Source organism: Pituophis catenifer, unplaced genomic scaffold (genome assembly GCF_029215685.1).
Source record: "Pituophis catenifer annectens isolate HBS135680 unplaced genomic scaffold, rPitCat1.0.hap2 SCAF_1, whole genome shotgun sequence".
Classification (NCBI taxonomy): Eukaryota; Metazoa; Chordata; class Lepidosauria; order Squamata; family Colubridae; genus Pituophis; species Pituophis catenifer.
Genome location: NW_027256881.1, coordinates 1,293,766 through 1,308,099, shown reverse-complemented (window position 1 = coordinate 1,308,099; position 14,334 = coordinate 1,293,766). Strand labels below are relative to the sequence as shown.

The 14,334-nt window shown below is 40.9% G+C and overlaps 1 protein-coding gene across 2 annotated transcripts in view; it reads left to right on the top strand.

Moving 5' to 3' along the window:
• The first annotated feature begins 811 nt into the window (after positions 1–811).
• TRIM37 (tripartite motif containing 37) overlaps positions 812–14,334 on the top strand; it is a 60,375-nt gene continuing 46,852 nt past the window's right edge. The window contains exons 1-6 of one of the 2 annotated variants that reach the window (XM_070931991.1): positions 812–895; positions 6,912–7,013; positions 8,369–8,409; positions 9,404–9,520; positions 12,236–12,323; positions 13,454–13,576. In XM_070931991.1, coding sequence (XP_070788092.1) covers positions 875–895; positions 6,912–7,013; positions 8,369–8,409; positions 9,404–9,520; positions 12,236–12,323; positions 13,454–13,576 — 492 coding nt within the window. In that variant the 5' untranslated portion in view covers positions 812–874. The remainder of the gene's footprint in view (positions 896–6,911; positions 7,014–8,368; positions 8,410–9,403; positions 9,521–12,235; positions 12,324–13,453; positions 13,577–14,334) is intronic. The other variant, XM_070931992.1, reaches the window with a different exon arrangement.

Below are 14,334 nucleotides of genomic sequence, written 5' to 3'. Positions count from 1 at the left end.
GAATCACTGCCGTCGTTAAATTAGTCGCCCAGTTGTTAAGCGAATCTGGCTTCCCCATTGGCTTTGCTGGTCAGAAGGTCGCGAAAATTGATGTCCGGACATTGCAACCGTCTTAAGTACATGCCAGTTGCCAAGCCTCCGAATTTTGACCATGTGACCATCGGCGGATGCTGCAACGGTCGTAAGTGTGAAAAACGGTCATAAGTCCGCCGTTACGGTCGCTAAATGAACAGTTGTAAATCGAGGGCTGCCTGTATCCCCTTTGCAGCAACGCAAACCACCTGAACCCATTGAAACCTGTTACCTGTTCCTATTCACCTGCTCTATAGGCTGCCCCCAAACAACTAGCACTTAGCGCATGCGTACCATTACTTTTTCTCTCCCCCCTCCCGCTTCTGACAAATCCGGAGAGAAACGATGAAGCTCCGGCAAATCCGAACGGTCGCTCAGCCCCGCGCAGGCGCACTGAGGCGCTCTAAGCGCGCGCCGGCTAATGCGGCACCTTCGGTTCCCCGGTTGGCGAGCATGACCGCGCAGGCGCAGTAAGGCGGCAGAGGGGGATTCTTTCCCTCCCTTCTTCCCCCTCCCCCCCCTCCGTCTCCACAGCCGCAAGACGCGAACCGGCAGGGCCGTTAATGCTTTCCCCGTTTTCTCCTCTCGAGGGGAGGGGGAGGGGGAGAAGAAATGGCCGGGATTGGGGCGGGAGAGTCTGTGGGATGAAGGAAAAAGGGGCGGAGGGGGAAGGATAAAAAGCGGGACCACCCCCCAACCCCTCGCCCCCACCCCGTGGCTTCACACGCCGGTCGTTTCTCCTCAGGAGAGGAAACTGAGGAGACGGAGGCGACCCACCTCGAGGGAGAGGCGCTTTCCAGTCATGGACGAGCAAAGTGTTGAGGTAAAAAAAAAAAAAAACCTTCGGAATTGCGGTAATAACAATAATAAGGGCGGTGGGGGGGGGAGGGGTGCACCTGTTGGAGCGGGGGAGGGGCTTCTTTCCCTCAGACTGCCCCTCCCCCAAAGTTGGGGGGAGGAAAAGGTCCTGTGGCGGGGGGGGGGAAGGTCGTCCTCTGGGGGGGCTCCATTTGGGGGGAGGGGGAGGACAGCCCACCCTTTTCCCACCCAGGATTGGAAACCCCCCCTCAAAGGTGGGGGAGGGAATCTGTGAGGGAGGGGGTCTTATCCTGGGTGGGATAGGGGTGGCTGCCCTCCCCCTCCCCCCAAATGGAGAGCCCCCCCCAAGGGAAGACCTTCCCCCCCCACAAATTGGACAGGACTCCAAATGAGTTTTTTTTTTTTAGGGGGAAGGGTCTTCTGAAATGGGGGGGGAAAGGGAAATTCCTGCATGTGTGGTTATTTATTTGACATAATAAGCGAACATGATTTGCCTTTCTTGTTTTGGGGGGGGGATATCTAGAACGGCAGTCCTCGACATAACGACCACCATTGAGCCCGGAGAACTTCCGTCGCTAAGCAGGGCGGTTAGAATGACAGAATGACAGAGTTGGAAGGGACCTTGGAGGTCTTCTAGTCCAACCCCTTGCTCAGGCAGGAGATCGTATAACATTTCAGGCAAACGGCTGTCCGGTCTCTGAAAAACCTCCGGCGTTGAGGGCACCCGCAACTTCTGGTGGCAAGCTGTTCCACTGGTTAATTGTCCTCAATGTTAGGAAGTTTCTCCTTCATTCCAAGTTGCTTTTCTCCTTCATTAGTTTCCATCCATTGTTTCTTCTGCTCCTGCCTTCAGGTGCTCCTTGATGCCCTCTTCTTTGGGGCAGCCCCTCAGATACTGGAAGACTGCTATCATGTCACCCCTGGTCAGGGGTGGGCTTCAAAAACTTTAGCAAGGGGTTCTCTGCCCGGTTGCTGGGTGGGCGTGAGGTTCCCCCCGCCCCCATTTTACCACCTTTCTTGCCACAGTTGTTGAGTGAAAGTAGTCACAGCGGTGGTGGTTAAGTGAATCGGGCGTCTCCGTTGACTTTGTGTTGTTAGAAGGTCTCCAAAGGGGGAAAATCGCATGACTCCGGGATACTGCAGCCGTCATAAATATGGAACCAGTTGACGGGCGTCTGAATTTTTATCGTGGGACCATGGGGATGCCGCAATGGCGGTAAGTGTGAAAATGGGACAAAAGTCACTTTTTTCAGTGCCGTTCTAACTTTGATGCTAAATGAATGGTTGTAAATCAAGGAATACCTGTACAGATTTTTTTAAAAAAAAAAAAGGGGGGGGGAGATAAAGATCCAACCCAAGAAAATGAAGAATTGGAAATCTACCTCTGAAAACCAGTCCCAGGACGATTGAGCAAGAGAAAAAGCAGCAGCTCCCTGCATGGCCCTGAAAAACCAGTAAAGGAAACTGGCACCCCAGGACACAGGCTTGGAAATTGGAGTCATCACCAAGAAGATTCCTGCTTTCTACCACCAAAACCTCCTGAGCTTCTTGTCTGTGGAGGTTCTCAGTCATCCCAGGCCATGGTTGTCCATTTGCCTCTTGAGAAAGCACCTTTGGGACTCCTGAGCTTCTCTTTCTCCTAATGGAATGGACAGGCATGAGTACTGGAAAGAGGGTAGAAAAAGGTCTTTTGTGGGGGTAGGTGAAATTCAGTGGTTGTCAATTTACAACCAATTAACAGTTGGAAGGGACCTTGTATGTCATCTAGTCCAACCCCCACCCAAGCAGGAGACCCTACACCATTTCTGACAGATGGCAGCCTAGTCTCTTCTTGAAATCCTCCAGTGATGAAGCTCCCACAACTTCTGAAGGCAACGTCTGTTCCATGGGTTGATTGTTCTCACTATCAGAAAGTTTCTCCTTATTTCCAGGTTGAATCTCTCCTTGTTCAGTTTCCATCCATTGTTCCTTGTCTGGCCTTCAGGTGCTTTGGAGAATAGCTTGACCCCCTCCACTCTGGGGCAGCCCCTCAAATATTGGAAGACTGCTATCATGTCTCCCCTGGTCCTTCTCTTCACTAGACTAGCCATTCATTTAGTGACTGCAGTTACAATGGCACTGAAAAAAGTGACTTATGTTCAGTTCTCACATTTATGACTGTTGAGCATCCCCACATTCACGTGATCAAAATTCAGGCACTTGGCAACTGTCATGCATTTATGAGGGTAGCACTGTCCTGAGGTGATATGATCACCATTTGTGACCTTCCCAGCCAGCTTCGGACAAAGTCAATGGGGGAAGCCAAATTTGCTTAACTGCAACACAGTTTACTTAACAGCTGCAATGATTTGTTTAACAACCATGGCAAAAGAGCCTTGGTAGTACAGTGGTCTAAGGCACCTTGTTATTAAGCTGGTTATTAAGACCAGCTGCCTGCAATTACTGCAGGTTCGAATCTCGCCAAGGCTCAAGGTTGACTCAGCCTTCCATCCTTTCTAAGGTAGGTAAATTGAGGACCCAGTTGTGGGGGCAATAAGCTGACTTTGTATAAATAAATATACAAAAGGATGAAGGCTATTGCTGAGCACATTGTAAGCCGCCCTGAGTCTCCGGAGAAGGGCGGCATATAAATCAAAATTTAAAAAAATAAATAAAAAAAAAAGGTTGTAAAATGGGGCATGACTTATTTAACAATTGTCTTGCTTAGTGATGGAAATATTGGCCTCAGTTGTGGTCATGTTAAGGACTACTTGTAGTCCTCTCATTGTGGTTACCCTTCAAAACCTTTAGATTTATTTATGGCTTTATTATTATTTATTTATCACACTTAGAAACTGCCAATCTCCCTCACAGAGCAACTCTGAATAGTATACCAATCAGACATAAAAACATCACAACTGTATAAATATTATAATACTTGGCAGATTAAAACAACAAAAAATTTCATTCAAGGTGATAAAATTGGGCAAAATGTAACCTCGTGAATCTTCTCTGTTTTGGGTTCTCTGCGCTGTTTACTGGTCCATGATTTCAAGTGTTGGAGGGGAAAAAAATTACATGTTGCAGGAGAGAGTAAAGGAAAAAAATAGGAATAGAGACACTGAAATTAACAGAAATGTTATTGATAAGGTGCATGGCAATCATGTTTAACCACAATATTTAAGAAAAAACAAGTGCAAATTATACAAAAGTAGTACAAACAATATTTCTCTTTCTCAGTCAAAGACCTCTGCGGTATTAGGGTTATTTAATATCCCACCTTCATTATTTTTTATAAAATCTCAAGGCAGCAAACATATCTAATATGCCTCCTTTCTCCTATTTTCCCTACAACAATCCTGTGAAGTGAGTTGAGCTGAGAGTGATTGGCCCAAACTGACTCAGTTGCCTTCCGTAGTTAAAGTGGGATTAGAAGTCACCATCTCCCATTTGCTAGCCTGGTGTCTTAATCACTTACCTCACTGGAGAAGAGCTAAATGGTGGGAAAGATTGAGGGCAAAAGAAGAAGGGGACGACAGAGAACAAGGTGGCTGGATGGAGTCACCGAAGCAGTCAGCGTGACTTAAATGGACTCCAGAGGATGGTAGAAGACAGGAAAGCTGGGAGGAATGTTGTCCATGGGGTCGCGATGGGTCGGACACGACTTTGCAACTAACAACAACAACAAAATCTCCCATTTTCCAGCCTGGTGTCTTAATCACTAGACTAGACCAAACTGACAATAGTGCTGACTATTGTCTTATTTAAATAAGCCATCTTGTTAATTAATAAATACTTTTCCCAGATTGCCACTTTGATATTCATAATTTAAATTCACTTTTGTTATAATAATACTTTACATTTCTAGTTTCCAAGGTTGAGTAGAAGGTACGGTATTATTGTTCTTTGGGTTGGTATAAATTCAGCACACTTGGTCTCTTTTTTTCCCCGATACATGAATTATTGCAATGAAGTCAAAAGAGGAAAGGGGTACTGTGGTTCATGAAAGTTTATGAACTGATAAATCTCAAGTTTCAGCTGCTGCAGGGAAATATTAATACAACAAATTAATGCAGTGAAGTCACAGATCCTGGATCTGATAATTTTTTCACTCTCCCTATATGCTGCCTCTTTAAACAGGCAGGAATCTACCGTATGATGCTAGAGTTTCTCTATTTCTGTGTTTGGAGTGCTCTGTTTTGTTTGAGAATGTTTTGACACAGAGCTCCCAAAACCTTTTTCTATGGGTAAGGTTATGGTATCTAGAGCATGCTCTGTTTTAGCATCAGAACTCCTAGATCCAAACTTGAAATTGCCCTAAATCTCCCTTTTCATTCACTGGATGGGAAGGGCCCAGAAATGGAAGAATCAGCAGTCTCAACCTAACAAGGCTGTTATAAGGATAAAATTAGAGTGTGTGTTAAATATACAGGTAGTCCTCACTTACTGACTAATGTAGGGGTGTCAAACTCAATTTCATTGAGGGCCACATTTGCTAGTAGTTTGTTTTGCTAGCACTCTGTCAGCGAAAACAGAGCTCGGGGGGGCCCGAGTGCTCCATTTTTGGCTATGATGGCCTCCTGTAGTCCTCTGCCAGCGAAAAGGGCCACTATGTGTGGCCCTCCTGAGCTCCGTTTTCGCTGGCAGAGGCACTGCAGGCCAGTCATTCGCTGTTTCCAGTGTGGCCCCGCAGGTCAGATCTAAGCACCCTGCGGGCCAGATCTGACCCATGGGCCTCGAGTTTGACACCCCTCTCTAATGGAACCAAAATTTCCATCACTAAATGATCCAATTGTTAGATGAAACATCACATGACCAAATAGCTTAGCAGTGCAGTTGTTAGGCCAGGACCACACAATTCTCCCATACTTGTCATGCTTGCATCTGCTTCAGCTTCCTCCCCATTTCCCTTCCCATCTTTTCCCTTTTGGTTGCCCCGCACTCCACCATCTATCCCTGCCTTCCCAACTGATCTTCACCACCTTCTTCCTCCTGCTGCTGATGACATGCACCTGGCGGAGACAGCTACTGGCCACTTGGGAGGCCGTCGCACACTGTGATTGTAAATGCGGGCTGGTTGCCAAGCATCCAAATTTTGGTCATGTGACCATAATGACCATAACTTTAAGGACTGACTATAAGTGCTAGTTGTTCAGTGTTGTCATAACTTTGAACGGTCATTGAATGAATGATTTTTAAGCAAGGACTACTACCTTGAGCTCCTGAAGGGAAGTCGAGATGAGTTTAACATGTAAATGTATAAAAGTGCAAATTTTGGATTATACTGTATTCCACAGAACTAAGAAAGCAAGAATAAAATGTGATTTGTTTCCATATCTTTCTGAATTTTACCTTAAACAAAGAAAGTACTGTGCAAAAAATTACATTCTGTTGAAATGTGCATTTTATGAATCATATGCATTTCAGTCCATCTCAGAAACATACCAGCAGATTATGTTGGTTTATATGTCCTCTTCCTCCTTATAGTGATATTTGTATTCTGCAAGATTATAGAGCAAATGTGTCCAACCTGTGTCCCACGGTCACAGCCCTGGACCATTAGTAATGCAAGCCCATAAGATTGTAAATCTCTTAACAATATTATGTGATTTATATACATTAACTATATTATATATTTTATAGGCGACCCAACACAATTCCACTCATTGTGGCCAGGCAAGCCAAAAGTTTGGACACCCATATTCTAGAGTGTCTTCTAAACAATTATATACATACTTTTTTTAATATACATTTTATACACATTTTATACAATTATATACATATTTTTTGCTCTTTTATTGTAGTGTTAGCAAGATACTGAAGTGTGTATGTAGATGTAGCAAACCTTTTTTTCCCCTTTGATTTAAACAAAGACATTTAAATTACTTGTTGGTTCCTCTCCAAACACGGTTGTATAGTATCCCGGAGCAATATAATTGAGCCGAGGTGTAAGTAAAATGTGAGTTGATATGAATAAGATAATGTGGGTGCAATTTACAGATAAAGCTGACCCATATTTGTCTTGATTGTGTTTCTTGCAGAGTATTGCTGAAGTATTTAGATGTTTCATTTGTATGGAAAAGTTGCGTGATGCACGCCTGTGTCCACACTGCTCCAAGCTATGTTGTTTCAGTTGTATTCGGGTAAGTAATCACAAATTTGGAGCCAAGTTACTCATGTGGAGATAGTAACTGGATTTTGGATGTGGAAGTGTTTTCGAAAATACTTCAAAACAGATGTAAGTGTACAAGAATTCTAATTCATTGGCACACTAAGAAAAACAATTTTAACCTTTTGTTCTGGTGCCTGCCTACTTTCCATTTACTAGTAGCCATGCCCAGAGAAACTATTGGAATAATAGGCAGTTCTGAATATAAACTGATATTCTTTCAAAACTAAAGATTAATTCTGACTTGTTTTCATCTTCTCTTTCAACCCAAGAGGTAAAAAATGTAGCTTTCTTTTCAGGTCTTTCAACCAGTTGAATTTATTCCCAGGATTATCCTTAGATTTGTATCCCCAGAGGTGCTTTTTTTCAAGAGGAACTGGACTTTCTGGTTTTTCTTTGAAGACGTTTAGCTTCTCATCCAAGAAGCTTCTTCGGCTCTGACTGGATGGTGGGGAATGGAAGGAGCTGAAGAAGTTTCTTGGATGAGAAGCGAAATGTCTTCAAAGAAAAACCAGAAAGTCCAGTTACCTCTTGAAAAAAAGCACCTTTGGGACAACCATGACCTGGATGACTGAGAATCTTCATATACACTTAGTTTTGTATGTTGCTGTTAAACTTCTTAAGAACCCAGAAATTTATTACAATTGCAATTGTTTTGGGACTAGTGAATTTTACACATTTAATTTTCTGAACAAAATAATGAAATAGGGTTGGACGAATATTTAGGATTACAACATTAATAACATACAAAGAAGTGCCATGACCAACTTTCTTGATTAATTGTTGGCTCCGTGTGTGACTAACGGACAACAAGTTCATATCCCACCTTAGCCATGAAAGCTGGTTAGGTGAACATGGGACAGTCCCTCTTTCTCAGACCAACATACCTCACAGGGTTGTTATTGTGGGGAAAAATAGGAGGAGGAAGCTGTGTTAGATATATTTGCTGCCTTGAGTTATTTGTAAAAATAAGAAAGGAGGGATACAAATAAATAAATCTAGACTGGGTTTGCACAACATTTTAGATTAAACTGGGATTGGCTAGTTTATATGTTAGCATATTCTGGGAATTCAGCCATTGTCTTAGCATGTTGTATGATCCAGGCTATTCAACAAGGTATAATTTGGTATTGGGAGTCATTTTCTGAGTGCAACAGTATACAGATACAATAAATAGGGATAGACGGCAGCATTTGTGTGTTGTGTGAATCCCATTCAAGAATAATTTACTTATGTTGAAGAAATACATCCAAATTTATTCTAGGATTTAAGCTTTTCTAATGTTTCTGGAACTCTGGTGTTTTATAACATGCCTGTTTTGTTTGACAGCGTTGGCTGACAGAACAAAGAGCTCAGTGCCCACATTGTCGGTAAGCTTTCACTTGAAGCCCTTTGGACTGTTGTGATAACCAAAGTAAATTCTTTATTTTAGGTGGTTTTTGTTTCTGATATTCACAATACATGTTTGGGAGGAACAGACAGGTTATAAATTGAATTTGGCACATGATAGAATGTTACCTATCTTGACCTTCAGTCATGAATGAAAGTTTAACCAAGGTACAATTTTAAAAATTGTCCACCATTGTCACTCATTGGGGATAAAAAAGCAGTTTTAAAAAGTTCTGAGAGAGTCAGATCCTTTGATGTCACTTAAAACAATTCTCCCTGGGTCAAAATATAGATAACCTGGTTCCCTCTAATACAGGGGTCCCTAAACTTTTCGTCATCATACCTCCCTTTACTGTAATCTTTATGTATACTTATCTAACTAGCCAAACACCAAAATGAGCACAAATGGATATTGAAAACAATACACTGAAACTAAAGATAGATTTCTTGCAACACTATACTTAAAGGTTTTAAAGGTTTTCTACATCTTGCCTGGAATAGGTCTGCATCTCCCCAAGGGAAGTATTTCACAGTTTGGGAAGCCCTACTATAGTACCTTTGACTTCAGGTTCTGCGATTCCCATCCCATGAGCCATCATGACCAGTGCAAAGAATTGGTCTCTTTGCATGCTGTAAATCTCAAACTTACGACTGCTATTTCTTCTTTAAATCTATTTATTTATTCCCCCTAAATATTTTTTTTAATTCCTGGTTTCAAAATACCTGGTAGACAAGATTTCCCTCCTTGAATGAATATGAAATTATTTACCGTTCTTCATTAATTAGCTTCCTCTGAATGTGGAAAAAATTAGAAGGAACATTTCAAGTTAGAGTGCCTGAATTGTAGCTTATTAATGAACACCCCCAACTTCTAATAAACTCCTGTTTTCAATTTTATATCTAATAAAAAGAACGTTATTCTATCCTATTTTTTTCCTCTAAAAAGCAGGATTTTTACTCAAATTTTCCTTGCAGGGCTCCACTTCAATTGCGAGAACTTGTCAACTGTCGTTGGGCAGAGGAGGTGACCCAGCAACTTGACACACTCCAGTTGTGTAATCTGAGCAAGCATGAAGAAAATGAAAAAGACAAGTACGTAGATTTAAATGGCCTGTTGACTGAAGGGTTTGTCATGCATTACCCCTAAATTCGTTCATAATCAGACATTTTAAAAACTGATGAATTTTTCTCCTGTAAATAGCTATATAAGGAGTGGATTTACAGTTACATTATGTGAGATGTTAAAATGGAACGTTGGTATTTACTGTGAAGTTTGTTTTCTGTAATGGATTGAGGGTATCATTGGTGTGCCAATCATCCTCCCTCTTGCTTTAGTTCTGGGGTGTCAGAATTTTTAGATGTAGTCATGGGAAGGAAGACAAACACAGAAGGCTCTACTACAAAACAGCAAAAAGTTAAACTAAGTAAAAACACTGATCCTCCTCAGGGTGGATTTGATTTAAATCACAATTTAAATCATGATTTAAATCACTAGTAAAAAGGCTTGATTTAAATCAACTCGATTTAAATCATAATTTTTAAAGAGCAACTGTTATCTCTGCTACTCCTTTGACCCACTGTTGACTCACTGATAGTCCCAGTGTTGCAGAATATACAGCCTCATGCTACATAACTAACCTCTATTTCATGCTGAATAAACTAAATTATTTATGTATCTTAAATAGAAAACTATCTTACGATAGATTTTTACCCCAAAAGTTTTTTATTAAAATAAATTCAATAAAAATCAAAAAAATCCGATTTAAATAAAAAAAAATCCGATTTTTTTTTTAAATCATTGATTTTTATCCACCCTGATCCTCCTCCTATTTCAGTGAACAATGTGCTCCATCCACTACATGGAGTTTTTGACTTAGGACTGTAATTGAGCCCACAATTTTCATATTAAATCATGATGATCGTATTGTGGGTTACCATGTGACCAGACTTAATTTTAGACCTAATTTTTTGCAGCAATCATAAAGCAAACACTGTAGTTGTTAAACAAACCCATTCTTAGCTATGCGGCTTTTTTTTTTTTGCTGGAAAACTGGAAGTAAATGTAGGTTTCTGGCAAAAATGTTGTTAATTGCAATCAAGTGACCATGGGGCACTGCAAACAGTCGTTAAATGCAGGCCAGTTGCCAAGCACCTAAAATGTAGTCATCTAACTGCGGGGGTCAGGCTTTGGCTAAGCGCCAAAGAACTGAGGCCTTTGGTGCTGGAGGAGACTCCTGCGAGTCCCTTGGACTGCAAGGCGATCCAACTGCTCAGTCCTAGAGGAGATCAACCCTGACTACTCTTTAGAAGGCCAGATCCTAAAGATGAAACTCAAATACTTTGGCCACCTAATGAGAAGGAAGGATTCACTGGAGAAGAGCCTCATGCTGGGAAAGACGGAGGGCAAAAGAAGAAGGGGACGGCAGAGGACGAGGTGGCTGAATGGAGTCACTGAAGCAGTCGGCATGAGCTTAAATGAACTCCAGAGGATGGTGGAGGACAGGAATCCCTGAAGTGTCCATGGGGTCGCCATGGGTTGGACACGACTTCACAACTAACAGCAACAACAAACTGCAGGGGAGGGCAGATGTTGGAACTTCGACTCTGGATCATAAGTAACATTTAAGTTAAGTAACATATATAGTTGGTTTGCCGCAACGTTGAACAGTAACTAAGCAACCAGTCTTTAAAACTACTTGTAAAGCAAGTAGTAAACTTGTATTCCACAGTTTACAATTTCATATTCATAATGGTAGTAGGTATCCTTCACTGGTGCATACCAAGCATTCTCCAAAGGAGGCTTGAGCTGAGGTTAAACATAGAATTTATAATTCTTAATTAAAGATGACATAGATAACCTGGTAGCTGTCATCTAAGAAGCATTTGTTGGAAAATTAGCTGGATCTCTGTGCTCCTGGTACTACAGTATAAATGTGCTCTTCCAGAACAGCTTTTGAGTACAATTTATACCCCAAAGTGATGAAGCTCATGTCTGTTTAAAGATAGCCCATTTGTAGTGAAGAAGGGCATCAGGAATGTAAGCAGAAAAGCAGACTTCCTCCATTCTAGCAGGCTGGATGTTGGTGGTTCTCCAAGCGTCCAGTTTGTACTAGTCCGATGCCAACCTGGAATTTTGCCTAGAATAGGAGAAAGCATTTGATGAAAGGATAGAAAATAAAAGGACTTTCCTTTTGCGGCAAGAACAAAAAGTCTTTGGGGTGATTTTATAGAGAAGCTACGGGAGAAGCTAAGCTAACTTGCAGTACATTTCAGATGTAACCTAAACATTGTAGCTGGAACTGTTCAGTTTCTATGTGTGTAACTAATCTGCACCTTGATAATGGAAAGACTGAACAAGAAGCTTGTGAAAAGCAAGCCAAGTCTTTATATATATATATTTTTCTTAATTTAAAGTACATAAATTTTTATTAAAAATTTCTGAATATACAAATGAAAATGAAAACAATGGGGGAAAAGGCAAGGGAAAAAGGGAAAGGGAGGGAAAGGATGAGAAGAAGAAAAAGAAGGATTTTATTAAATACAGGAGGAATTTGGTACAAAAGCATTCAGTGTACTTGCAAAAAAACAGAGAAAAATAATAACTGAATTACTGACTTGAAACTTCTCTATGTCATTTTACACTGTTTCCTATTTTTAACAGCATTTCAGCAGTAACTCATTTTGACTGATGTAAAGTAAAAATAAGCTCCTTAATGGCACTTTGTTAAAATGATTGAGGAAAAAAAACTTACAATGACTGCTGTTCCATCTGTCTAATTGCAATGTTTACTTTATTTTTTTTTTAAGGTGCGAAAATCATCATGAAAAGCTTAGTGTATTTTGCTGGACATGTAAGAAGTGTATCTGCCACCAGTGTGCGCTTTGGGGTGGAATGGTGAGTAAAAAAATTTATGTATAGATGAAGAACAAAGAGTTATCTGTACAATGTTTATTTTATAGAAACAGAAGCACTGCCCTTGTGTTATTGAAAAGTTGTAATTAGAGGAATAGTTTCTGGGGTAGCATTGTAGGAGGTGAATCTTTTGTAACTTAATATGAAATTACAAGTAATCCTTGACTTCTGGGAACAGAATTTCCATTGCTAAGCAATGGGAACAGAATTGGGAACAATTGGGAACAGAATTTCCATTGCTAAGCAAGGTACTTAAGTGAGTTGCACCCAGTTTTATGACCTTTTTTGTCATGGTGGTAAAGTGAATCATTGATACTTAAGTGAATTCAGTCATTAAGCAAATCTGGCTTCACCCATTGACTTTCCTTGTTGGAAACCAGCTTTTTTCAGTGCCTTTGTAATTTCAAACAATCACTAAATGAATGGCTATAAGTCAAGAATTACCTGTAATACAGTTATTGAACAAAGAACAAAGTAATTCTTCAAGTATAATATGCATATAATAAAACGTATTAGCTTGCAAGAAAAATATAAAGTTCTGTTTTTATTTGAGGATGGACCACAATCAGAAAATCTTCCTCCCCTTATTTAACACCTAATAACATCTATTCCCCACTATTTGGCATGGATTTCTCAAATGACTCTCACTCTGATATGCTGTGCTGACATAATGTTCATGTAATGTAAGATGCAGCCATTTAAAATCAATTAATGAAGATCAGCTTTGACAAGAAAAGCATGTCATGTACCTTTTACTATTTAAACCTTGAATTAAGCATTTATAAGAAGTGTTTCTGGGGAATTAATTTAGCTTTTTCCTGAAATATTAACTTCAGACATCTACCTTTAACAAGGCAACAAGCTAGACAGTTTTACTTCAGTTATGTATTCGCTAAGAATCTGAATAGATTTTTGTGGGAAGTGTGACTGGAAGAAAAACCAGATTCAGCAGGTTGAAAAGTGCTTTCTTATCGGAAGAAAGCACTTTTCAACCTGCTGAATCTAGTTTTTCTTCCAGTCACACTTCCCACAAAAATTTGGGATTCACTTTGGTAAGAGCGTTTTGAGCTGGTACAATGAAGCTACCAAATTCATCTGTATCTTTCTAACAGCACGGCGGACATACTTTTAAGCCTTTAGCAGAAATATATGAGCAGCATGTCACAAAAGTGAACGAAGAAGTGGCAAAGCTTCGCCGAAGACTCATGGAGTTGATAAGTTTGGTACAAGAAGTGGTGAGAACAGCTCTTCCAATTTTGTTGACGTATAATTCTCATATTCAAATATATCTGCTTATCAAAAACTCCACATTAGCAACAGGAAGGGCATCCGGCCAGTAAACACTCAGCTCCATTCAGTTGCCTAGACTCCACCCCGCAAAAAATTATGGGGTCGTTAAAAGAGGATGATAATTCTCATATTCTCAAAGCCCTCCTACTGGGATCATTGTTTGAAGTTGGAAGGTGGTTTCTAACCTCGGGCAGTTGGGAGAGAAGGACAAGGTGAAAGAAATAATTGTTTTCCAGGTTGTAACAGTAATAAACAGTTTCACAGCTTTCACTAAGATGAGATGTGGGTCTCTCAATCTCCAGCTTAGCATTTTCAGCCTTGGCAAAAAATAATGCAGATAATCCTCAATTTACAATCACAATTGAGCCTAAAGTTTCCTTCGCTCAGCAGAGCATTTGTTAAGTGAGTTGTGCCCCATTTTACAACCTTTCCCCCCTGGTTGTTAAGTGAATCACTACAGTTGTTAAGTGCATTGTGCAGTCATCAAGTGAATCTGGCTTCCCCTATTCATCTTGCTTGTCATACGTTCCTTGGAAAAGTTGCAGATGGCAATCCCAGGGCTCCAGGATCCCGTATCCATCATAAATAGATGCTGGTTGCCAAGCACTGACTGTGGGGATGCTGCAACAGTCATAAGTCAGAGAACTGATTACAAGACACTTTTTTCAGTGCTGTTATAACTTTGAACAGTCATCAAACAAAT